The sequence below is a fragment of the Rhinopithecus roxellana genome, chromosome 10 (assembly GCF_007565055.1).
Source record: "Rhinopithecus roxellana isolate Shanxi Qingling chromosome 10, ASM756505v1, whole genome shotgun sequence".
NCBI lineage: Eukaryota > Metazoa > Chordata > Mammalia > Primates > Cercopithecidae > Rhinopithecus > Rhinopithecus roxellana.
In genome coordinates, this window is record NC_044558.1 from 54,015,232 (window position 1) to 54,041,735 (window position 26,504).

General features: G+C 52.1%; 1 protein-coding gene and 1 long non-coding RNA gene across 3 annotated transcripts in view; one reads left to right on the forward strand and one right to left on the reverse strand.

The window, feature by feature from the left end:
- LRP1 (LDL receptor related protein 1) overlaps positions 1-19,439 on the reverse strand; it is an 85,956-nt gene extending 66,517 nt beyond the window's left edge. Inside the window, exons 1-6 of the mRNA XM_030939380.1 lie at positions 18,891-19,439; positions 9,267-9,389; positions 6,446-6,583; positions 4,143-4,262; positions 2,843-2,971; positions 2,453-2,716 (exon numbers count right to left, since the gene is read on the reverse strand). Of these exons, the coding sequence (XP_030795240.1) occupies positions 2,453-2,716; positions 2,843-2,971; positions 4,143-4,262; positions 6,446-6,583; positions 9,267-9,389; positions 18,891-18,957 (841 nt within the window). The 5' untranslated portion in view covers positions 18,958-19,439. The remainder of the gene's footprint in view (positions 1-2,452; positions 2,717-2,842; positions 2,972-4,142; positions 4,263-6,445; positions 6,584-9,266; positions 9,390-18,890) is intronic.
- LOC115899997 lies at positions 337-3,323 on the forward strand. 2 transcript variants are annotated; one of them, XR_004059662.1, is made up of 2 exons: positions 337-517; positions 2,860-3,323. It is a non-coding gene; the product is annotated as an uncharacterized LOC115899997 (long non-coding RNA). The 2 variants fall into 2 exon arrangements; XR_004059661.1 differs by lacking the exon at positions 2,860-3,323 and adding an exon at positions 1,233-1,466.
- Positions 19,440-26,504: the final 7,065 nt, after the last annotated feature.

Sequence of the window (26,504 nt, forward strand, 5' to 3'; positions counted from 1 at the left end):
CTCAGGTGGGAGGAAAAGAGATGATCCACCCCATCCAGGGGGATGACACTGGGCCTGGGGCAGGAGGGTCAGCAGCCCTGGGGTGTTGAAGAGGAACGTGCACACGCTGCAGGGCCTCGGGGGGGCCCTCGGGGGCTCTCAGGACTCCACAGCAGGTCTGACTCACATGGCCCAGGACACATGTGAACCAGGCTCATTTCCTGGCCTCCTTCCTTCTTTCTATTCTATTTCTGCTTCCAGAGTTTTCTCTGGGGCAGGCTCCCTCTTCTGCCTGCACCAGCGGGCTGGTCTCGCTGGTTCAAACACCCCTCAATTGTTAGAGACTCCTCCCTCTGTGTGCACCCCTGCTGCATAAGGCTCAGCCCCAGGGATCCAACAGAGGTCACAGTCACATCACAGAATGGAAGGCTTGCAGGGAGGGCTGCCCCAGAGGGCAGAGTGAAAGCAGGAGAAAGCTGTAGCCTTTCTTTGTCATCCTCCTTGGGGAGCTAATTACAGGCCAGCAGCTGCTGTGCAGGTGAGTGCCTGGGACCAGCCACCCCACACACCAGGACAGGCCAGTCAGCGTCTCCTGGGGAGGGGGATGACCCGGGAACTGGGGGAGGGGCCAGGGGAGAGACACTGACATCCTCAGTTTGGGACCCATAATTAGTTTGTGGGAGAGAGCAAAACAACCATCCTCAGGGTGACAGCCAGACATTCAGGCGGCAGGGGTGTGGAGCAGGGGGAGGGCAAGGAGGAAGGGACAGAAGCTGGGACAAGAGAAACCCACTCATTTACCCCACAAGCATTTCCCCTTGGACTCCTCTAGCCTCCTGGACTCTGCCCCTGAGAGGCCCAATGAGTTTAGCAGACTGGGAGGCAAGGCAAATCTGTTTGCCAAGGGAGGGGTACCGGCTTCTCCTGGGGAGGAAGTCAGATAAGGAGACGAGGCCAGAGTAGAAGTTGAGAAGGTTCCCTCCAGGACACCCCATAGCCACTTACCCATAAGCTCACTGTATGGCACAGATGCAGGGCTGGGGAGGGAATTGACAGGCTGTCTGCCCAGACAGGCCTGTTAAGTAGGGCAGTAGACATGGAACAGGGGGAGGGCAGCTGCACAAGAGGGTCTAGTGCCAATCCCACCCTATCGGCCACGGGGTTCCCTGAGCCACCCACTTGTTAAGAGCTCAGCCAACTAGGCTTGAAACCCCCAGCTCAGCACCCCAAGGAGGACACATGTCTGATCACAGGTGAGCTGTGGACACCAGCAGCCCAAGTACGCTATCGGGGATGCTCTGGAGGAGCCAAAGGCCGAAATGTGTACCTTAAGCTGAGGCCACAGAGAGTGAGGGCTCTCAAAGGGACCCCTGCTCTCCACCATCCCAGGGAGGGGCCTTTCTCTCTCCCAGAATGAATCCTTTGTAATCTCCTGGGATCTTTCTTTTCATCACAAGAACCAAATAAAGAAACTTGAAGATCTTCTAGAGAGGCCCAAGGTTCACAATCCTCAATTCAAAGCGTGCTGTCCTTTACCACTGGCTTTCACTCTAGTTAATCTGATCTGGACAGATAAGCTCAAACCCATTATGCAGATTAGGAAACCAAGGCAGAGATGGGAATTCTGGTTTACTAAACAGTCATGGATCAAGTTAGTCTCCCTCAGGGGGTCAGATCAACCATAGGCCAGATTCTTCCTCTCAGCCCTGTGGTGCATTTTGTTGGAAATGTGATGCTGCCAGATGTTGACTGTAAGGCTGCTGGTGTAACAGCATCTGAGATGGGCAGGGCTGTTCCTGGCAGTGGGTCTACACTCAGCTATGCTCGCGCCCCTTCCTGTGACACCCCTTCTTCCACAACTAGGACAGCAAAGTGTAGCCTAGGGAGGAGCCTGAATGGAAGCATCCAGGATATTCTAAAATCTCATGTGGCTCACACTCCTCTCCCAGCCTCATTCACTGCCACAAAGCCACAGAGAAATAACCTCAGTACTGCCCTCCCCCGATGGCAGCAGAGAGTCCATTGGCAATGGTCCCCGAGGGAAACGATGGCCCGTGGAGACAGAGCAGCTGGGCCCCAGCTCCTTTACCCTCAGCTGCAGCCTAACAGGGCACCTCAGGCTTCCGCTCCTTCTTTCCCTAGCCTTGGCTCCCACCGCACCGGAAAGTCCCTCTGCAGTCTAGTCAACACTCCCCTCTCAGAGAAGGGACAGTCCCTGGTCTCTGGAGATTGACCATTCATTGCCTCCTTAGCCCTTGGCCAGAAATGCAGGGACCATCCAGACACTTGCTCAGAGAGCTGGGAGGGAGCTCTGCCCCTGCCTCAAACACACACCATTGTATCCAGCCTCCTGCTTCTCCTGCCCCAGACAGGAGCCATCCTGTGTAACTCCCGGCCTCTGTTCCAGACAGCGTCCAGCTTTCCTGTCTCCCCTACCCTCCCCAGCCCTCCAAGCTGACAGCAGGTGACTCACGGTGCAGACTGAGGGAGATGTTGATGGTGTGCTCATCCACGAAGCCCTTTAGGCCAGGCATGCGGGCACACTTGAGCTGCGTCTGGGCAGCATTGTCCCCAACATGCACCCAGCATACGGTCTCATTGGCGTAGCTGAAGTCCATGGCTGTGGTCTGCCGCGTGCTCGTAGGCGTGATGGTAGACACCTGGGCCCCACTCAGGTACGTGGCCAAGATGTTCTGGGAGTTGGCTATCAACAGCACAGGGGGCCGGTCTACTGGCTCTGGGAATGGGAAAGAGAAGAGTCAGTGTAGCCAGGGCTCTAGGACCACCTCTCAGGCCACCACCCGTCAGGGAATAGCGTTGAGGGGGCTTAGTTAGCACTGTGGCCACAGGCAACCCCACCCACCATTCTTGGCCTTGCAGGAGCGGTTATCCGGCTGCAGCAGGTATCCTTCGACACAGCCACATATGAAGGAGCCGTCTGTGTTGGTGCATAGCTGGCTGCAGGTGCCGTACACTGAACACTCATCAAAATCTGCCGGGGAAAGGACAAGAATGTGGTCATTTCCAGTGTGACAAGGGCAGTGAAGTGGGTGATCATCAGACATGACCAACGTGTCCATCCTTACAGCCACCTTAAAGGACAGTTCGGCAGAATCTATTACAGCATGAAATGTGCAAATCTTATCACCCAGCAAGTCTAGTCTTGGAATCCACTCTAGAGAAACACACATGTACATATCATTCATTCATGCAGGGAAGATTTATTGAGTCCCCACTATGGGTCAGGTGCCAGGGGTACATCAGTGAACTTTAAAATAGACCCACATTGCTATCCTCATGAAACTTACATTCAGATAATAAATGAAATATAGTTATTATAATAACAAATGAAACAAAGTAAATAAAGTATATGTTAGAGGTGCTAGTGCCATGGGAAGAGAACAGGGATAGAGAATGCAGATGGCAGGGGTGTGATTTCAGAGGAGTCGGGGGACAGCTTCACTGAGAAGGTGGCATTTGCGCAAAGACCCGAGGGAGGCAAATTTAAAACAGAAAAGTTTGCATTGCTTGTAGCAGTGAAAAATTGGGAACATCTTACTCATCAACAGGGAGGTGACCAAGTAAACTGTGGTAAAAGTCATACGTCACAGTGGTTTCTAAAAGAATGATGTAGATCTCTACATATTAACACAGAAAGAAATTGTGGAACATACTGATGCGTGAAAAACATTGAAAATAATACATACAGTATAGTATCATTTACGCAAAAAAGAGCACACAGTACTCTTGAGCAGTACTTCCAATTAGATTTTCTGTGAATACACATAGACAAATGCACAAAAAAGGGCCTGAAAGAGAGAGAGCAAACTAATAATAGAGTTGAACTCCAGGGAGAAGGAAAGGGGACCGGAATTGAGGGGGATTTGTGAAAGGGGACTTTGGTTTTATCTGTTAATGCTTCAATTTTTTACAACAGAAAAATTTACAAATAAACTACAATTTTAAGGTGAATTTTTAAAAGTCTGGTGGAAGCAAATGGTTAGAGCTCACAGTCATGCCCTGGAGTGGTGGCACCCCCTCTCTTGCACCTTCCTTCTAGTTTCTTATTCCAGCCAGGCTGCCTACCCCTCTCTGCCCCTCCCTGCCCACCTCAACTGGCCACTGGCACACACACATGCACACAGGCATATGCACTCACATACCTTTGCAGGTCTTGCTGTCTGCCTGAAGCTGAAAGCTGCTGTTGCAGTAGCAGGTGGGCCCATCGAGTGTGGGGACACAATGGTGCTGGCAGCCCAGGCGAGAGCAGTTGCCTCGCAGCTCTGTGTGGGGGCAGGAGAGACACATTCAGGTCACCAGATCTGGCACCCGCACACAGGCCTAAACCCAGTCAACCTTCAGAAACCACTTCTAAGGGCTGCAGTGTCAGAGATGGAAGGGGCCTTAGGAAGCATCTACCGTATTTCACAAGTGAAGAAACTGATGCCCAGAGAGGCTATAAGAAAAGCCTAAGGTCACACAGCAAGTGATGGCTTAGAACCCACATGTCCCTGTTCTGGATGTTCTGGGCTACCTCTGTCCCCATGGAGAGGGGTTCTGGCACTTTGTTGGGGTCAACAGGAAGAGGGGACGGTGAGTCTTATCCCTCTCATATGCCTCTTGTCCACACTGCCTGGGGATTACAATGTTGGCTTCAGCTGGGGCTGAAGATTGGGCATGGAATTGTGTCTGTCCCCACAGGATCCCAGCTCTGGCCTGGAAGCACCCGTCTAACTCATCCCCGGAGCCCTAGAGGCCTCAGAGAGAAGACCTAAGGCCCAGGTAGAGGACGGGAAGGAGGAGCAAAACTGGTTCCCTCTGGATTCTTTTCTAATCTTTCTCCTGCCACTGACCCACTTCCACAGGGGAGACAGAAGGGAATGAGACAGGAGGGGGGAGAGGTGGGAGAGCAGTTGCCCCCCCTAGACCAGCGACCCAGTTAATGGCCTTGCGTGGGGCCAGGCAGCCTGGCCACAAAGACCCCTTTGTCCAGCGGCCTCACACCCTGGCTTCCCCCTCCACCCCCACCTAGGAGAGAGAGCCGCCCAAGATGCTAAGACGTTTAGAGGCACTAAGCCTGCCAGGAAGAGTTGGGATGGGGGGCCAAACCCCAGCAATTCTTTCTCCTCCCCACTTCCACCCGAGAGCCATTCGTGCTGCCTGCCCAGCCTTTCTCCACAGAGGAGGAAAATATCATTTGCTCTCGAAAACCTAGAAAAGAGTAACTTTTCTGGGTATAGGGTGAGGGGATAAGGAGGCCAATTTCTGTAATATCAGAGAAGGAGGTTCAGATCTGAGGTTTTTGAAGTTCTCTGTTGTTTTAGAGACTGTAAAGGTACTCAAAAGGAAGCAAACTTGAACACACACCACCCGAGAGGAAGGGGTGCGCGTTGTCATTTAAGTCAGCCCCCAGGCCCACATTCTGCATCCTGTCCCAGGAGCTTCAGATGAAAACATGCAAAAACAACCAAAGAAAGGGAGAAAAATCTTCCACAAACTCCCTTGCTCCATCCTCCCTGCTCCTAGTGAACAGGATCCAGACGAGTCTCCTCCCACAGACAGATGTTTTCTCGGGCACACAGCACAGGACGCTGCCCCCACACCCAAGCACAGCCCCTCCCCTAGGGCCACGCTCATGGCCTCTCAAAGCTGGCCTCTTGCTCTGGGCCCAGACCCCAAGGACAAGAAAAGGGAAAAGTCACTATTCCCCAACACGCAGGCTTGAGGTTCTTCCTTCCCCCACGCAGGCTTGAGGTTCTTCCTTCCCCGACACGACTCTCAAATGCTCACGCTGTGACCAGACTCTCCATGGCCCACAGGGCCCTTTGCGGTAAAGACTATAGAGCTGGTGACCTGAGCCACAGGCTGGAAGCAGTCTGACTTATCATCCTAATGTTCCCACCTCAGCCTGAATGGTTTTCCTATCAACCACCTCAGACAGTCCAGACTGTCAGAGAGGGAGGGACCAAGGCAGCTTTAGGGCCCCCCAAAGATCTGCAGCTCCTGGGGGATGCCTTCTAGGGCACCCACAGGGGTGGCAGGTAGACTAAACTAGATTGCTAAGCTTTAGTCACAGCACCTCTGCTCCTCCCTGTGTTCACACTCAGGCTTCATGCAGAAAACCTTTTGAGGAAAGGATCATACTATTTTAAAAAATGTATGAAAACACTGATCTCTCATCTCACAGAAGAAAAACTGCAACCTGGAGAGAGGTAGTGACTAGTCCAAGAACACAGAGCCAGAGGGAAGTGCCCAGGCTAGGGCCCACGGCTGAGGCCCACAGGGCTGTCTGACCAAGCTCCAGGCCCACGGGGCACATCAATTTCATCTGCTCTCTGAAGGCACATCTAGGCAGGGGACCAGGACAAGGCCTCATCCCCACTGAAGGTGCCAGGACAGTCCTTGGAAGGTGGGCTGGCAACATGCTGCATCCACACAGGAGAGTAGAGAGTGGAAAAGTCCTTACCTCGGCAGTGGGGCCCCTCATCTGAGCCATCCATGCAGTCCTGGACTCCATTGCAGAGGCGAGACATGGGAACACACAGCTCGGTACCCAGGCAGTTATGCTCGTTTGGCTGGCATCGCTGGGCCTTACTCTGTGGACCTGAGGGCAGACAGAAGGGTGGGTATGAACAAGCTGGCTATGGTAGCTCTCTGGCCAGCTGTTCTCTGGGGATGAGGGGAGATAAAACTGGGGTTTCAGATCTCAGGAGGTCTCAGGGCTAGTTAGACTCTTCCACCTAGAACTCTGTTACAGCATTCCCCACAGTAGCCACACACCTGTAGGCAAACAGGCGGAGGTAGAAACCAGGCCTTCAGCAAAGAGTCCACCCCCCAAATGTCCCATACCTATGGACCCCAATGCCTCAACATTCTATGCTCAGGAGACAGGCTGAGGACAGCCTGGTTTATGATGACTAAGGTCAGTAAAAGGTTTTGATGATGCCGGGAATGATGGCTCCTGCCTGTAATCCTAGCACTTTGGGAGGATGAGGTGGGCAGATCACTTGAGGTCAGGAGTTCAAGATGAGCCTGGCCAACATGGTGAAACCCCGTCTCTACTAAAAATGCAAAAAATTAGCCAGGCATGGTGGCATGCACCTGTAGTCCCAGCTACTCGGGAGGCTGAGGCATGAGAATCGCTTGAACCCAGGAGGCAGAAGTTGCAGTGAGCTGAGATTGCACCACTGCACTCCAGCCTGGATGACAAAGCGAGATCTGTCTCAAAACAAACAAAAACAGATTTTGATGAGCTGAGGGAAGCAGAGTCCATGGCAGAGAAACTCCAATGATAAAGAAAAACTCCTTCCTGTAGCTCCCAGTTTGCAGAACCCAGAGCCAAGAGTGGTACCAAATCTTGTAGACCTTCACTGTCCAATACGTAGCCCAATCACATGTGGCTATCAAGCACTGGAAAGGCAACAAGTTCAAATTGTAAGTATAAAATGTACACTGGATTTTGATGATTTACCAGAAAAATGCAAAAGATCACTAATGATTTTATATGAATATACTGTACTAAAGAGATAATAGTTTGGATCCATTGGATGAAATATTCAAATTAATTTCATCTGTTCATTTTTACCTTTTTTATGTGGCTACTAGAAAATTTCAAAATAGCACATATGGTTTTTAATACATTTCTGTTGGACAGCACTATTCTAGACTTCCAACCCCACAGCAACAGGCCTGATAGAAGGATTTGGGAAGAATCAAAGGTTGTGGTCTGGCCAGGCATGGTGGCTCACGCCTATAGTCCCAGAACTCTGGGAAGCTGTGTCAGGAGGATCAGAGGATCACCTGAGGTCAGGAGTTTGAGATCAGCCAAGGCAACATAGTGAGACCCCACCTCTTAAAGAAAAAAAAAAAAAAAAGGTTGTGAAGCCCGGACGTGGTGTGTGAGTGACAGTGTCTATGATCCATGTGTGCCTGGACAGGAGTCCACGTACACAACTGAGGGTGTGGCTGTATAGCATGCAGGGGTGTGTAGTGGGAGTGTATCTGTGTGTCTTTCTGTATGCTGGTGTTTCTGGCCTCGTATGTGAGTTTCCGTGTGAATCAATCTGGGTTTGTGTGTCTGGGGACATCTGTCTGAGTATACAGTGTGTTTCTGCATCCACATTTGAGTGTGACTCTGTGTTACTGGGAGAATGTGTTTGTGCCTTTGGGTGGGAGGTGGGCTCATCAGTGCCAGGTGGGCCTGTGTGTGACGTCATGAGTCCAGGGGGTATGAGCGTGAACAGAGTGGTAATGCATATAAGGTGAGGTTTACAGCAAACTGAAGGAAGAATGAACAAAAAGAGCCAGATCTGGCCCTTCTGCATGACTTTCTTTACTTCTAATGCCCAAGAATCAGGGTCAAAAGTGTGGGGGAGCAGGTGGCATCAGACAAGAAGAGACTCCAGGCTGAAGCACCCCGCCATACATATACTCGCTGAATACCCCTGGCCCCCACTCTCCAGGGCAGAGTGTAGGGGTGAGGCAGAGCCCACTTGTGGCTCCCTTTCCAGCCCTAAAATTACCCCTGATAATTATGGGTGGGGGTGTGGGGACAGGACACCAGATAGGACTGGAGCAGGATAAAGCCCATGAGAGAGAACAGAGACAGACCTAGGAATGCAGGGTCGCTTTGACCCTGGCCCAGATTAACCAAGCAGGGGAGGGGCTAAAGGTGGAGCCACCAGGACTGTGCCAGCTATCCAGGACTCTGGGGTCCCACCAACAAGTTCTCCACCTCCCTTGGCAGGGCAAAAGCTGGGCGGGGACCTTTCTCCCAGTTAAAACAGCTGCCTCTGATTACACCACTTATTGGGGGCAGGGGAAGGCGGAGGTGGCGGGAAACGCACAGGGGTGGGGCTTCTGGTATGGGGCTGAGCAAGTGCCAGTGGCCTCTGGCCTAGGAGCCAAAGGACAGAGGAAGATCTGAGGATCCGACAAGACCTGGGGACAATCATCAAGGGTCAGGGAGGATGAGAGGGGGAACCAGTGAAGAGCTGGAAGGAAAGGGAGGCCAGGCCATCTTCTAGCAAAGCTGTCAGCCCAGAGAACACTGTCTTGGGGTGCAGCACCTGAGGGAGAAATCTCAGGCGCCATTTCTAAGCCCAAAAGGCACCACGCCAAGCATTCTGAAGGGGGTAAAGGACAGTTTTAGCTGTGTCATGGACAAATACAATCACCGTGCAAGGTCCATGCCAGGCTAGGGATCAGCTGTCCTCCTCCGAAACATCTGCCAAAGGAAGAGAGATAAGTTAAGGGTTTGGGGAGAAGAATCCAGAAAAGGTACTTACAAATCTCAGGGGCCTCGTCAGATCCGTCTGGGCAGTCCCTCTCACCATCACACCGCCAGCCCTTTGAGATACAGGTGATTTGATCTCTGCAGGCAAACTGCTTGGGGCTGCAAGTCTTAGGGGCTAGGGCAAGGAAAGAAAGGGTATATAAATGAAGGGTGGAGGCCGACTCTGTGGCCCTAAAGTTCCTTAGGACTCCTCTTCCTTCCCTAGCATCAGTTTCCATCTGGCCCAGACCCTGAGCCATGCATGGTCTATGTGCCTGGGGGTGTCAGGGGGTGGCTTTGGGTAGTTCCTACACACTGTGTATCTGTGGTGGGGGTGGGAGGATCCAGAAGCACATTTTACTGCACCCCTCCAAGTCCTCTAGGCTGCCTCTTCCTAGGAGTCAGGGTCAACCGCTATTCTCGGTTACTGTGATCAGACATCAGCACCCCCTGGCTTTGATGACAGAGTGATGGTGAAGGGGGGTACATTTAGGCCTTGACATGTTTTCTCTTTATCTTCCTCTAACTACTACTACAGGTCCAGAGCTGGTCTTATCTAACCTCTCTGCTTCTCTGCCTTCTGGGACGCTCCTGGTCCCCTGACCCATCACCCCATACTTCCCAACCCCTAATAACTAGGCCCCCAGCTGGGAGCAGTGTGGAGGGATGCCCTTGGCACATACAGTAGTTGGAGATGGTATTAGCAGAGGCACAGGAGGGCAAGGCTGGGCAGGAATGGGCAGGATGGAGAGCCCTGCTTCCATCTCCGTTTCCTAATTTCTTTCTTTCTTTTTTTTTTTTTGAGACAAGGTCTCACTCTGTCCCTCAGGCTGGAGTGCGGTGGCACAATCTCAGCTCACTGCAACCTCCACCTCCCGGGCTCAAGTGATTCTCCTGCCTCAGCCTCCCCAGTGGCTGGAACTACAGACATGCATCACCATGTCCAGATAATTTTTGTATTTTTAGTAGAGACAGGGTTTCGCCATGTTGCCCATGCTGGTCTCAAACTCCTGACCTCAGGTGATCCACCTATCTTGTCCTCTCCATTCTCTAAAGACACAGCCTCCCTTGGTTAGACCTCAGGGGTACTTTCAGTAGACATCCTTAGAGGGAAGAAGCACCTAAAGATTTTCAAGATATCAGAATTGGGGAGCAGAGGAAGGGGGATGGCTGAAATGAACTCTAGGAACTGGTTTCAGTCCAGTCAACCTAGTTAGCTACTATATTCAGGACCTCTTGGCCCTACCCTCCCACCCCAACCAGCCTTCTTTCACTCCTACCCCATTCTCTTCCCTCATCCCCAAGGAGGAATTAAGAGTGGTGACAACTAACTCTTTTTTTTTTTTTTTTTTTTTTGAGATGGAGTTCTGCTCTTATTGCCCAGGCTGGAGTGCAATGGTGCAATCTTGGCTCACCGCAACCTCTGCCTCCCGGGTTCAAGAGATTCTCCTGCCTCAGCCTCCTGAGTAGCTGGGATTACAGGCATGCGCCACCATGTGCAGCTAATTTTGTATTTTTAGTAGAGACAGGGTTTCTCCATGTTGGTCAGGCTGGTCTCGAACTCCCGACGTTAGCTGATCCATCTGTCTCAGCCTCCCAAAGTGCTGGGATTACAGGAGTGAGCCACCGTGCCTGGCTGACAACTAACTCTTATTGTGGGCTCAGTATGTGCCAAGAACTGTGGTAAAGCAGTTTTTTCCATGTATCATCTTATTTAATCCCCTCCACAGTATGACAAAGTGGGGACAACTAATACCACCATTTCACAGATGAAGAAATTGAGCCAGGTGACTTGGCCAGGGTCAAATAGCTGGCAAGTGACAAAACCAGGACTCAGACCAGCTAAGCTGACTCCAAACTCTGAACCAGTGAAATCCGCACCAGATCTCCCATTCCCACTCCTCCCCAACCTCTGTCACCACATCCTTCACGGGAGGAACAGTCACCCACCTCTTCTCCCCCACTCAAGCCTGGGCTCCCAGTCTCCCAGCCTTTCGTGCCTTTTCCTCAGCCTATGCCATCGCATTTCTATTCTGCTGGCACACACTGAAGGCCAGCTCTATGCCAGGCACTGCACTAGTCATCAGGGTGCCAAGGAGGGTGAGATGACCCTCTGCCCTGCAGAAGCCAGAGTCGCCTGAGAAGACAGCTGTACCCAACTAATGCAAATGCAGGGCAGAGACAGAAGTATAAGGAAAATGTCAGGGGGATTCAGAGGAGGGAGGGAGTCTGATGGGAGCCACACTGAGATGTCCTCCCTCCTAACCCCCACCGCTGGCAGGGGGGACCGCACTCAGGCCCCTGGCCAAAATGATCAAGTTCAGGAAACACATCAAGGATGGCCTAGCCAGGCTCCCCCTTCAGCCCCCCTCTCCTGGCCCCCACCCTGAGCCTGGAATAAAGGCCCCTTGAGGAGGTGGATAATGCTGAGTTCATTGCCCCACTGGGCCAGCTGTGAGGTCTTCCCGGGAAACACAGCCCGCCAGCCTAGTTAGCATGCCGGAGAACTGTCCGCTTCCCCTGACCAGCCGTGGCCGGCTGAGGGGGAAGAGGGGGGCTGGAATGGGACTCAGAGGCAGATGGGATGTTTGGAGCCCAGAAACAGACCCCCGTACCACCCACCTGGGACTTGGTCCATGCCCTGGCTCCTCCCAGGGGCAGAGCGCACAGCCGAGGCCTGAGGTCACCGGGTGGTCACCTAACCTCCCCTCCATTTCACATCCCAGCCATGGTGCCCCCTCCTTTAGCCTTCACTGAGTCCCCCTGCTGTCCCCCACCCCCATTTTTGGCCTGAACTCCACAGAGGAAACAGCAGCTGGCAAACTCCAAAAGCTGGAATGAGAGAGATTCACAAACCAGATGTGCTCTTGCAGGGAGGGGATGGGGGATGGGGCAAGTGAAAGGAAGAGGAGGGACCAGGCCCCTATCCCACAGCAGCACCAGGGGAGGGGGCCACATCTCCTGAGGGCCTGGCCAGCACAAGGACTGCAGAGAGATACGTGAAAGAACTTCCTGTCAGGGCTGATGTTGAAGGCCCCAGGAATCTGGAGTGAGAAGGCTAAGGCCTGTCTTTGATTTCCTTCAGTGGGAGAGGGAAGAAAGAAACAAATAAAGGACTTTGGGGCAGTCTACACAGCCAAGGGAAGCCTCACTCAGAGCCGGGAGGGAGCTGTGATGGGGGTGGGTAGGACACTTATCATCTGCTTAGAGGGAAAGCCAACCCCACTCCCCTCAGCAGAGCCTTCTGTGTCTGAATCCAGCACCCAGAAAACCCACCTTTGCGGCCTGCTGTTTAGATGAGAGAACAACATCGCGCTAAGGTCAGAAGCAACTAAGGCCTTCCTGCCTCCTGGCCCACATGAGAGAACCTGGCGGTCTCCATGACCGATAGGAGCTAACCCTTTCACCTTGCTAACCACCAGCCACTGATTGGAAATACAGTAACTATTAACTCACTTTGTTCCTACAACCCTGTGAGGTAGGTGCCCTTGCAACCCCCATCTCACACATGAGGAAGCTGAGGCACAGAGTGACGGTAACTGAGCAGGTGGTTTCCTCATTGGCCATGGAATGGAGCCAGGTTAAGAAAGGAAACCAGGCCAGGCACGGTGGCTTACGCCTGTAATCGCAGTACTTTGGGAGGCCAAGGCGGGTGGACCACGAGGTCAGAAGATCGAGATCATTCTGGCTAACGCGGTGAAACCCCGTCTCTACTAAAAATACAAAAAATTAGCTGGGCGTGGTGGCGGGCACCTGTAGTCCCAGCTACTTGGGAGGCTGAGGCAGGTGAACCAGGGAGGCGGAGCTTGCAGTGAACTGAGATTGCACCACTGCACTCCAGCCTGGCAACAGAGAGAGAGAGAAAGAAAGGAAAGAAAGAAAGGGAGGGAGGGAGGGAGGAAGGAAGGAAGGAAGGAAGGAAGGAAGGAAGGAAGGAAGGAAGGGAGGAAGGGAGGAAACCAGCTGGGCGCAGTGGCTCCCGCCTGTAGTACCAGTACTTTGGGAGGTAGAGGCGGAGATGGGCAGATCACTTGAGGTCAGGAGTTCGAGATCAGCCTGGGCAACATGGTGAAACGCCATCTCCACTAAAAATACAAAAATTAGCGGGAGGTGGAGGTTGCAGTGAGCAGATATCGTGCCATTGCACTCCAGCCTGGGTGATGGAGCGAGATTCTGTCTCAAAAACAAAACAAAACAAAAACAAAAAACAAGGAAGGGAAATTGCAGGGAGCACGCTGTCGTTCTCCAGCCCTGGCAGTGGGGAGAGGATTATGAGGGGTGGCCTTCAGGGCTCCTCAGAGAGGAGGGAAGGGCACAGAGGAGATAGAGAGGAGCAAGAATGGGGCAGAGGAAGGGGAAGACAGGCAGGAGAAGAAGGAGGAGAGAACTAGAGAGGAAGGAGAGAGAGCGAGTTTGGAGGAAGAACACCAGGACACAGGGGCCGTCTGTTCTCAGCTTTGCCTGAAGATGAATGTGACTGCCATGCTAACTTGGCCAACACCCTGCCCCACCCCCCCAAACCCAGGCACCCAGCCCAGCCATGGCCCCCAGGGCCACCAAACTGGAGCCAGGGCAGGAGGTGTAGAGTTGGGTGTGCATCCAGACACAACACAGACCCCACTGCCCTGCTTGAGCCTTGGCTGTCAATGTCCTCTGTCCCATTATGGGACCTTAGGGGTGGGGAAGTGGGGTGAGAATTCCTGGCCAGAGAAGGTGACAGCGAAGTCCAACCCTGAAGGAGTCTTCTCCAGAAGAGGGGAACCCATCCTTTGATACCCCTTGAGGGAGCGAGGACGAGGGCGAGGAAGAGAGCTAAGACCTTAGAGGTGCTTCTTAAAGGACAAGGAGACTCGGGGACTGCAAAAGCATGACAGGGACCCTTGGGGCCCTTTTTAAGAGCGGACACAGCAGAAGGAGAGAGGCTCCCCTCTGAGATAGGTGAGGGGGGGGTTTCGAAAGGGAACCACATGATATAGCTAAGGGAGTTGGGGGAGGATGCTCAAGGGGGTGGGGACAGAGCCTGCAGGAATCTGAATTTTCAACCCTATGGGGGTGGGGCAGCAAGGGCCTCCCAAACCCAAACCGAGAGGTTTTCATTGAATTTTATGTATTTTGGGTGTTGCCCGGTGGCTCCTTCCTGAGGCTCAGACACATTTTTGTCATTCCTGAGTCTGGGCCTCTGCTTTGCGGCCTGGACAGACAGACAGGGTGGCTTGGACAGCCAGGGGAGGGAAGGGTCTCCGCTTCCATTCTGAGTCAATATTGACGCAGCAGGACATTAGCCTGACCCGTGACCTCCCCCCCCAGCTTTTCCTTTCCCCACAAATAAAAGCCAGACCCCCAGAAGGCCTCCAGAGGTCACTATATCACTCACCAGGCATTTCTGAGCCTCCCCTCCTTCTCCCCCCACCCCAGCCACACACGGCTTATGCTCACCAGAGTAAAAGCTCCAAGCTCTTGACTCACTCCTTACATCTTTCTCCAGTTCTTAGGCTCCTGGTTAGGAGGAAGTTCTGCCAGAAGTCTAACCTCCCTCCTTCCTTCTGAAATACCTCCTTTCTCCCTCCTAGCCCACAAAGGGTATCAAGTTCTTTTCTTCCAGAAACATTCTCTCCAAAACCCATTCCCCAAATTAGTCGGGGGGGGAAGAAGAAAGAGGAAGTCGGAGGAAAGTGGAGAGGAAACTTTTGGTGCTGAACTGGACACTGGGTCTGGCCAGGAAGGGGGAAAAATAGCCAAAACAGAGGGGAGGGAGCTAGGGGGTAAGTAGGAAAGCCCTGAGAGACTCTTGCTCCCAAGAAGCTTTTGGGATACCAAGAGGCCTAGACATGGGTAAATGGAGATAGGCAGAGAAAAATAAGACAAGTTACAGAGACGCAGAAAGAAGGGCAGATAATGTCACAAAGCTTGGCAGTAAGAGATGAACCGAGAGGGTGAGAGACAGAGAGTTTCTAAAAAGCCAAGACAGTGCACACTAATGAGAGACAGACAGAAAGACAGACAGACAGGCAGAAAAGCCAGGAAGGGGGCTCAGTCCAGAAATTGCCAAGGCGATGACACAGTTGTCCTGGGATGAACCCAGAGAATGACTACCCCATTGGGCCTAGGGTAGGGTGGGAGCAAGAGCTGTCCTAGCTTGGGGAGATAGAGTGTCAGCCCTAGGCAGTGCCCGATGCAAGGGAGACCCAGAATAGGGACCACTACCACCCCTCGAGTCAGAAGGGTAGAAAGGAGGAAGGAAAATGGAGCTCTTCAGTCAGGGAAGCTAAGGCCTGGGGGGAGAGGCTCTTATCTCCCTTGGGGGAACAAGAGGGACCACTCTCCACATACACCCCTCACCTCTTTCCCAGGGAGGGTTTATATTGGTGCCTGAGGCCATCGCACCGGAAACACTCCAAAGCCAACTGCTTCCTTCTCCAAACAATGCAGGATCCTGCTAACCAGGCTGAAAACTGGGACAGAAGGGGGAGGCAGGTTCTCTACCGCTCAAACCCAGCACCACCGAGTCAGGGGCCTTCCCACAGTACCATTCAACTGCACCCAGATGCCCCAAGAGCAATAAGCCCACACCCAGAGCTGGAGGACCTGAAAGGTGGAGAGTCTAAGGAGCAAGGAGGACCCTGAGAAGAGAGTACTGGGAGGGAATAAAACTAGGCTTTGGGGTTCTGATGTGCAAGGGCTCACACTGCAGCAGGAGGAGAGAGAGTTAGACTTGAGTAAGGACGGGCTTCCCAAAAGGTAAGGAAGGGGTTTTGAAGAATGGGGGCATCTGGACAGGAACTGACTGGCCAGAACCTGGGCTGTCATCCTTTGGGAGGCTCAGTGATGGAAGGGTGGTTGAGGGTTAAAAAAAAAAAAAAAAATGGAGAAAATGAAGAGAGGAGAGAGAACAAAGAGAACAAGATTGGAAGAAAAAGATGTCTAGTGAAGCAGCCCTAAACATCAAAATATCCGTCCAACCCCAAAATGAATTTCTTACACATTCTTGCTTTAAAAGACAGCGAGGCAAAGGGAGACGTTTAGGATGTGAGTCTGATCAGGGAGAAAGGAGTTTGGAACTTTCTCTCAGGGATCCAGGACGCTAACACCCCAGCTTCATAACTCACTTCCACTGTACCTAATCTAGTAACTGGTAATATGCTGGCTCAAGGGGGTGGGTGGAGAAAGGTCAGGAAAAAGGGAGGGAGGAAGTCAGCCTTATTCTGTGAGCTGTATCTGTCTGGGGGTACCCTCCCCACTAGAAAATGTTCCCCAATCTCAGCAGGGCCCTCAGTAGTCCCTCTTCCCATTCTCCACCCCATCTTTCTCCAATCTCTCCAGCAGCAGGGACACTCAATTTTGTCACTAGTGGGGAGTGATGTTACTCCCCAAAGGGCAGGGGACCCCAGAGGCAGATTCAGGCATAGAAGAGAAAGTAGAAGAGGTAGGAAAGCCCCTAGGATTGCTGCCCTGGAGAGAAAGCAGCAAGGCTGTGATAGCAGGAGGAAGATTACATACTAAGTCAGGTGAGCTGGTTCATTTTCATTCTCTGGAAAGTAAACAAGAAAGTTCAGTGTTGATGGACCCCGAGGCAAGAGGGCAGGGGTTAGGGATAAGGGATCCCCCAGGCTGCCTCTGGATGGAGTTGAACTTACATTTCTATGCAATTCTCCTTTCTCACCACCCTGTACCCAAGAGTGGGGTGGAGCTGATTATTTATATTCCCACTCCCAAGGCAGAACCACTGGTGTGTGTTTCGGGAGGGGTCCTCTCCTGGAGTTTCAGATAGTTTGATCTGAGCTGGAGATACAGAGGGGGTATGAGTGAACATTTTAAGAAAGGGTAGGGAGATAGTTAAGGAGAACATGTCCAGTCTCTCTCTTCCACTAACTTGGTGTGGCAAATAGAACTCCTTTAGGGCCCTGGGAGTGACACTGTCTGGGGTCCCTTCCTGACCTTTCTTGCTCTCCACAGAAACCCTCTTGCTTCTGCCTAACTCTAGCCACCCTCCTTCATGGGGCTCCTGATGGGTCTCTCTCTCTCAATTTTTTTTTCTATTCCTCTCAGAAGCAGCTGCAACTCCAATCTCCCTGCCTCAGTTTCCCTTCTCACCTCACAGGGCTGAAAACAAGAGAAAAACACATGATAATGACAGGAGTTATGCGCAGATAATGACTGGCTGTGCGATGTCTGGAGGATATTCAGGCAAAGCTCCTCTCCTACTCCGGGGCAGATAATTGGTGGGGTGGGGGTGGGGGGTAGACAGTCCCCAAGATGGCATAACTGAGGGCCACTAAATATGTTTTTTGGGGGCACAGCTGCTTCCTGACCCTGTAAGTCTCCTCCCCCAATTGAAGCAAGTTAGGGAGAGGGAGGGAGATAATCTGGTTTGAGAAAAACTTTCCCAATCCCACTCTGGCAAGACAGAGGAGGGGGTGTATGATGGTATTGGGCCCAGTTTTGTCTTTGGATGAGAGGGCTAAGATGACAGGAAGGGATGAGATCCCACCCCGTCTCAAATCAGGGACCCAGCCCAGCCCAACCCCATGACCCCAGCTTAACGCTTAAAGCTTGGGCAAGACTTGAACCAGTGACTCACAAGTAAGAGAAAAAAACAGCTGACAAGAAAAGGGAAGAGAGGCACCCCATTTCCCCAAAAGGACGCAGTTCTAGCCTAAGCCTAACTCTGCAATATACAAAATGTGTGTATATGGGATTTTGGACTTGGAGGGGTGCAGGGAATAAACACATTTACTAAAGGAGTGTGGGGGCACAGCCATAATCCCCATCCAACCTCCAACTCTTCTTCCAATCCAACTGCGATGAAGCCAGAAGTCAGGGAGAAGGCAGCCTCCCCCACCCTCCTACCCCAGCATTCCAGGCCATTCTCCAGTCCCCTTCCCCAATGATGACATCTGACGTTTTTTCATCTCAAAGCTCCCAGGAATTAAGAAGGAAAATTCAAAGTCACATAGTATGGCGAGCTCCCCCTCTCTGCCCCCCAACACAGCCCTACCCCAGGCCACTGACAGAGGCCCTGAGAGGGGGAAGAGCCCACTTCAGCACCCAGGCCTCCAGCCGGGGCTCTGGGGTCGATTTCACGCCCAAGCAGGGGGCCCTCCCTCTCCCCATCCACAGCCTTCCCGGGCCTGCCTGCCCTGTTCCCAGCAGGGTACCCCTGGCCTGGCTCCCCCTTCGAGCTACAGAGGTCACTGCAAAAAGCCCCCCCACTCCCACCCCCCCACCCCACCCCCACCCCCTTTTGCAGCCGAACATTGCAAACCCGGATTCCTTCACAATTCAGATGGGGGGTGGGGGGGTTGGAGGATGTAGGGGAGGCGGAGGCCCTCCCCGAACAGAGATAGGAAAAGAAGGCCTCTCCTCCCCAGGATCAGAAAAATGGGGATCCCTCTTCTCTGCACCCAGGCCTCTGGTCTTTGTTTGTGCTGGGGGGCCCCGGAAGCATCATTTGCCCAGGGCCCCCATCCCCCAAATCGGACCCCCATCCCCGCCCCCAGTCGGGCCGCTGCTGTGTCAGCTGGACTGGGATAACAAAAGGCACCCCCTCCCGCGTCTCCCTTCCCCATCCGTATGCAGGAGTGGGGGCTGGGGAGAGGGTGCCCCCAGGGGTCCAAGGGGGACGCAGAATCTCACTCACCGTCGACAGCGGCCGCGACCAGAGCTGAGAGCAGGGGCAGCAGCAGGAGCAACGGCGGGGTCAGCATGGTGTGGGCTGATGCAAGCAGCAGCCCCTTCCCCTCTGGTCCTGCTACTTCTCTCCTTCACCCCCCCCCAATTGGGGGGTCCCCCTTTTCCTCCTTTCCCCCTCCTCCTTCTCTATTCTTATTCTTTCCTTCGGCAAAGCGCACCAGGGGCGTGGGTGAAGAGGTAGAGTTCCGAGCCCCTTGGGGAGGGCCTGCTGACGGGGGTGCACCCCCTGCCCCCAAATCCAAACCCTTCACCCCACCCCCCCGCTTCACTCCTCGCTGCTCTTTCCCCCTCCCCGGGCGAAGCTCACAGCCCCATCTCGGAGCCGCCTCCGGCTGCAAAAATGCACAATTGGGAGGAGGCGGGGAGGGGGGTGGGGGGCGTGGACCGGGTAGGGGAGCCTTTGAAGGGGGCTTGATGGAGCTCTGGGGGTTCCCCTCGTTTCCGCCTCCTCAGTGCATGGGCCTGGAGCTCGCACCGCTGTTCCCCGGACTGAAGTGCCGAGGAGGGGGCTGATGGGGGAGAGGGAGGGGACGGGTAGAGGAGGGAGGGAGGGAAGGGGCGGGGAAAGAAAAAAGGTTGGTGGGGGGGGAGAAAGAGCTACGCGGCAATCCAGTGAGTGCGCATGCGCCGGTTTGACGCGCTGCCCGGGGGAGGGGGACGCGGACCCGCGACAGGGTTCGGAGTTCTGGAAAGCGGTCCGAGAGTGGGGGTCCCAGGGACTCGCTAGCTAGTTTGGGGCCTGGGGCGCCCTCTCCCCTGGCTGGGCCCTTATTCCTGGTGCTCCAGAGAGCTGAAGGGGCCGAGGGTGAGATTGGGCAGTGGGCGGAGAGCTGAGCGGCTCCCCTTTGAAACTCAGTGTCATACTCTAGATTTCAGGCTCCCTCCGGGGGCGTCCGGGACTCGGTGGTCTGGGCCGAGGCCCGATTTTCTAGGGGAACCCTGAAGGTGCCTCCTCTGCCGGGGTGGGGACAGGGGCAGCCAGTCCTTGGAGAAGGTGCAGGGAATGGCTGAGCTTTGATTTGGAGACTTTGGAAGACCGGACTGGGATTGGGGCCTGCGGAGGAGGGGGCGGGGTGGGGGAGGGACCGAGAGGACCCGCCCCCACCTTGCTCCCGGGCTCGGAGTAAACAGGGACACCCGCGGGGACACGCCGGAGCTTGTCCGCCCGCGTGGGACTCGGGGATGGAGCCCACCTTAGTACCCGCCCACCCTGCTCGCCCAGCCCTGGGCACGGGAGGGGCAGGCCCCGGTTTAGAGGGAGGTGAGTCACCAGCGGGTGGGGTTGAGGAAGGGCCACCCCCTTTCGCCCAAGAAGTCAGGGCTCATTTATTTTTCTGCTTTTTCTTTTTTTTAAAAAAATACCTTCTGACTGGCTTGCCATAAAGTCAGGGTTCTAGATTCCTAGAGCCAGGATTTGGAATAAGATGAGGGACTCTGGACCTTCATTTCCAGGCCTTGGGTTCCAAAAAGGTGTCTGCTGAGTGCCGGACCTTTGTCCCCAGGCTCAGCCCACACGGGAATGATACTTTGCAGAAGGCAGGCGCCGGGCGGTTCCCAGGGGCCAGTGAACGTGCTTCTGGCCACTGCCCCCTTCTGGGCGGCGTTTTATGGCTGTTCCCTTAGTGTCTGACTTTCTGGGTGTCTGCATATCAGAGTTCAAGGAGCCAGGCAGACGACGTCGGCTGCCAAAAATTGACGCTGGAGAGGAGGGACGATTCCCCCTTTTACGTTCTAGTCACGGAAAGATCCCCACTCCAGTCTGTCCTCGGCAAAAACAGGAGCAGCACAAAGGACTTGCCTCCTAATGACAGTGATCTCAACCTTTAGCTTCTTCCAGCCGGCTTTGCTCAGCGCCCTGGCCACCTGCCTTTAGTCTCCCGTGCTAGAAACCTCAGACTTTTTGCCAACTCAAGGGGGCCTTTCCTTCCTATATCCAATCTTGCCAGCCTATGCTCCAGGCTTGTCGTTTTTTTTCTTTGAAATATATCTCAGATTTCCTCTATTTCCACTGCCGGAGAGTTGCTCCAGGCAAGAATAGGGTCTTATTTCTCCTTTTATCCAGCTCCCATAGCCCAACAGTGTGAGACGCACTGTGGGGACTCACCAAATGCCTACGAGGTTCCTCCCAGGGCCCCTCCCAGTATTGGGATTCAAGTGAAATCAGGTTGAAACAGACTTTGGACAGCTTGACAGCTTTGAAAGGAAAATGGTATCCGGAGCAACCACATGTAGCCTGAGAGGGCTTGAAGGGGCTTTCCTCCCTCCCCCTACCCATCTGTCAGGTGAATCTTCCAAAAACTGCTCTCCCTGTGTCTCTTCCTTGCTGGGGAACCTCTAGTGGGTGTCTATAGACCAGAGTCAAATGTGAACTCCTCTTCAGTCATGGTCTTCCAAAACCTGGCCTCAGTCGGCATGCACTTCTCACTTGCAACCTCCCATCCCCTGCTATATCCTGAATGTGAATGTGTATTAACTTTATATTGTTAAAAAAAAGTAATACCTAGTGGTTAAAAAAAGTACAGGAAGGTACAAAGTAAAAGGAAACTTGATGCTCTCCACTTGATCCTCCCCCATTTTTCAGCTGCACCCTTAGAATAACTTCTATTAACAGTTCTTCAGGTCTCCCCTACCAGCAGAGTTTCCCCCCCCCACACTCTGCCCCCAGCGTCTTGCCCTGTTGCCCAGGTTGGAGTGTCGTGGCCTTATCTCGGCTCACTACAACCTCTGCGTCCCGGGTTCGGCGATTCTCCTGCCTTGGCCTCCCGAGTAGCTGGGATTACAGGCACACGCCACTATGCCCAGCTAATGTTTTTGTATTTTTGGTAGAGACGGGATTTCACCACGTTGGCCAGGCTGTTCTCGAACTCCTGACCACGTGATCTCCCCTCCTCAGGCTCCCAGAGTGCTGGGATTACAGGCGTGAGCCACCGTGCCCAGCCAGGAGAGTTTTTAAAACAGTAACATACAGGCCAGGTGTGGTGGCTCACGCCTGCAATCCCAACACTTTGGGAGGCCAAGGCAGGGGGATCACTTTTCAAGAGTTCGAGACCAGACTGGCCAACATGGCGGATCCCCATCTCTACTAAAAATACAAAAATGAACCAGGTATGGTGACGCATACCTGTAATCCCAGCTACTGGGGAGGCTGAGGCACGAGAATCGCTTGAACCTGGGAGGTGGAGGTTGCGGTGAGCCGAGATCATGCCACTGCACTCCAGCCTGGGCAACAGAGGGAGACCCTGTCTCAAATAAATAAATAAATAAATAGATAGATAAATAAATAAAACCGTAACATACAAATATAAGTGAATATCCTTTAAAACCACAAAGGAACTCATATGATATATACTGTTCTGTAACTTGCCTTTTTTTCAATTAACTTAGCTTGATCCCTTTCCACATTGCATGAACGCATTTAGCTTACCCTTTTATCTTGGCTACTTGGAATCTCCTTGCTTGGATGTTCCACAGTTTGCTGGGATTGTTGGGCACTTGGGTTATTCCAGCAGGTGAACTGCTCCGGGTATGTCTGTAAGGTGAGAGAATGCGTATTTATGTCTTTTTTTTTTTTTTTTTTTTTTTTTTGAGACGGAGTTGCACTCTTGTTGCCCAGGCTGGAGTGCAGTGGCATGATCTCGGCTCACTGCAACCTCTGCCTCCCAGGTTCAAACGATTCTCCTGCCTCAGCCTCCCGAGTAGTTGAGATTACAGGCGCCTGTCACCATGCCTGGCTCATTTTTGTATTTTTAGTAGAGACGAGGTTTCTCCATGTTGGACAGGCTGGTCTCAAATTCCTGACCTCAGGTGATCCACCCACCTTAGCCTCTCAAAGTGCTGGGAGTACAGGTGTGAGCCACCTCGCCCTGCTGAGAATGCATATTTCTACCTGAGCCATTAACTATACAGTTCGCCTGCTCCTCTACCCTCCTCAGAAAAGCCCTCCTGTTATTCTCGCTCTGTCCATCTCTCCTGTTCCAAACTTGTATTCAGGATAGCTTCAGTATCCAGAGTGTAGCACTTTATTACTTTATTTTGTGGGCTTTATATCCACCACTAGACTCCTTAGTGGTGTCCTTGAGGGCAGGAACCATGTCCTTTTTCTTCTTTGTTTCCACCCAGCGTGAGAGGCTCTTGATTGGTAAAAGGAATGTTAGGACTAGAATTGCCTTCCCTGGAACAGGATGTGACTTCAAGCATCTTCTTCCCTCTATTTCTCCTATAGCATTCATTGTTTGATCCTCTCTGCCTCAGCGTCTTCTCTTCCTCCCCACATCTTTTTTTTTTTTTTTTTTTTTTTTTTTTTTTTTTTTTTTTTTTTTTTTGAGACGGAGTCTCGCTCTGTCGCCCAGGCTGGAGTGCAGTGGCCAGATCTCAGCTCACTGCAAGCTCCGCCCCCCGGGTTTACGCCATTCTCCTGCCTCAGCCTCCCGAGTAGCTGGGACAACAGGCGCCCGCCACCTCGCCCAGCTAGTTTTTTGTATTTTTTAGTAGAGATGGGGTTTCACCGTATTAGCCAGGATGGTCTCGATCTCCTGACCTCATGATCCGCCCGTCTCGGCCTCCCAAAGTGCTGGAATTACAGGCTGGAGCCACCGCGCCCGGCCCCCACATCTGTTCTTAAGAGGCATTTTCAAATTCTTGGGTTGGGATTATAACCAAAATAGTAGGGAATCATGGAGGAATTCTCTGCAATTCATGATTGATACCTGGAATGGTGATGAGGGCAAAGAAGCTAGTGTGGGGAAAGGGTATCTCCTTTTTCAGGTCACTCAGCAAATTACAAAATACTCCCTTTTCTAAGTATAACAGGGCCTGGGCTGGGGTATTAATTGGGCAGCTCTGGAACTGAATGTCAAGCCAGAGGCTAGCACCACCTAGTGGTCAGTTAAGGAAGTGTGCGTAGGAAGGGTATCTCGGAAAAGTCTGACGGCAGGTGGAGAGAGGGAGAAGGACCAGTATTTATTGAGCGCTTACCATGTCCTAGGCCCACGCAGTGGACTTTATTTACAGTATCAGCTCACTTAAGTCTACCTTTTGTCATGGGTGTTATTTCCAGTGTGTATAAGAAAATAGAATGTTCTGAGAGAGTAAGGAATCTGCACCAGATAATGGTGCAGATCCAAGCCCAGATTTCATTCACTTAATAAAAATATTAGGTACCTCGTATAAGCAAGTACATTGCTAGGCACTAGGCATAAGAGATGGAAACACACAGTCTCAGCCTTCAAGAAGCTTGCAGGTTAGCTGGGTGCTCAACAAGTGACAGACAATGACAACACAGTCAGTACCTTAACACCCGTGATGAAGGCATGCACAGAAGGGCATGGGAACCCAGGAAGGATACCTCTTCCAGGCAAGGTGGTCAAGAGAGAAAGCAGCAGGTGATGCCAAGCTAAATGTTGAATGAGAGGAAGAAAATGACAACCGATAACGAAAAGAAAGGGTGTTTTAGGCTGGATGGTAGGCAAAGGCATTGGAGGCATGAAAAGTTTAAAATATGTGAAGAACATCAAATATGGTATGATAGCTGAAGTTTAAGGTACTTTGAGGGGAGGGTGATAGATGAAGTATCAGAAAGCCTAATGACAAAGTGTGATGTTAGCCACAGTAAGGACTTAGAATTTTTTTCTAGAAGTAGTGTAGAGCCAGTAGAGAAATTGGTGAAGTCCTTAATGCATGAGCGATAGAGCTGGAGAGGAAGAGGATTCAGAAACAATTAAAAAGTAGGATCTAGTATACTAACCAGTTAACTGTATAGGCCTGAAGATAGTGACAGAGAAATCTGAGTCTAGAAAATTTGGCTCACATTAGAATCACCTGGAGAGTTTTTAAAAATCCCAGTGCTGTGGTGGCATGCATCTGTAGGTCCAGCTACTCAGGAGACTAAGGTGGGAGGATGGCTTGAGCTCAGGAGGTTGAGGCTGCAGTGAACCATGATCATGCCACAGCACTCCAGCCTGCGTAACAGAGTGCAACCCTGTCTCAAAAAGAAAAATAAATGTATCAATGCTGGAGGATTTATGCTACTTGATTTCAAGACTTGTAAGTGACAGTAATCAAGACTATGTGGTGCTAGCATGAGAATTGATAAACAGATCCATGAAACAAAATAGAGAACCAGAAATAGACTCACAATCATTTGATTTTTTAAATAAAAATTATATATGCATTTATTATTTTATAATGTTACTTTTATACACTTTTATCTTGGAGTTGTTATTTTTCATTTGATTAGTTTTCTATGCATCTATCATTTTCCCCAAATATCTCAACATAATTTTTAAAAATCAGATGGTTGTTCGATTTCTTATTGCAATTCCTTCGTGTTTACCACCCCTCCACCCTGCTCATCCCTATCTCACCCTGTGCAACTTCTGCATTCTTGCTTCAATGTTGACTAGGCACAGCCTTCGTTTTTCTTTTTAAGACAGAGTTTTGCTCTTGTTGCCCAGGCTGGAGTGCAGTGGTATGATCATAGCTCACTGCAGCCTCAACCTCCCAGGCTTAAACTATTCTCCCCTGTCAACTTCCCGAGTAGCTGGGACTACAGGCACATGCCACCATGCCTGGCTTCAGCATCCATTCTTTTTTTTTTTTTTTTTTTTTTTTTTTTTGAGGCGGAGTCTCGCTCTGTCGCCCGGACTGGAGTGCAGTGGCTGGATCTCAGCTCACTGCAAGCTCCGCCTCCCGGGTTTACGCCATTCTCCTGCCTCAGCCTCCCGAGGAGCTGGGACTACAGGCGCCCGCCACCTCGCCCGGCTAGTTTTTGTATTTTTTTTAGTAGAGACGGGGTTTCACCGTGTTAGCCAGGATGGTCTCGATCTCCTGACCTCGTGATCCGCCCGTCTCGGCCTCCCAAAGTGCTGGGATTACAGGCTGGAGCCACTGTGCCCGGCCAGCATCCATTCTTAAATTCCTCTTCACCATTGATCTGGAATTTTACTCGGAGCTGGAACCTGTCTGAGACCAGACTATTGGAAGTCTCTTACTGCTGGAGGATGGTATCGCTGGGAAAGCCCCACTCCCAGACCCAGGAATGCAGGATCCATCTCAGTGCAACTGTTCTCAGCTCTCTACTTGTCTGGGGTACCACACTTCTCAACTGGATTCTGTACTTCTCATAAAGGTATTTTGATCAACAAATTGTTAAATCTGTGTTTCTGCAAGGGGATGAGAGGTGGGACTTCCTATTGCACCAACTTGCTGACCCCACTGTAAAGGTCATTTGATTTTGACAAAGATGTCAAAGCCAGCCAGTGGAGAAAGGAATGTCTGTTCAATAAATAGTTCTGAAACAACTTCACATCTATATGGGAGAAATAAATGAACCTTGACCCCTACCTCCCACCATATGCAAAAAATTAATTCGAGATTGATTATAGGCGGGGCCCGGTGGCTCACACCTATAATCCCAACACTTTGGGAGGCTGAAGCGGGCAAATCACCTGAACTCAGGAGTTCAAGACCAGCCTGGCCAACATGGCAAAACCCTGTCTCTACTAAAAATACAAAAATTAGCTGGGCATGGTGGTGCATGCCCGTAATCACAGCTACTCAGGAG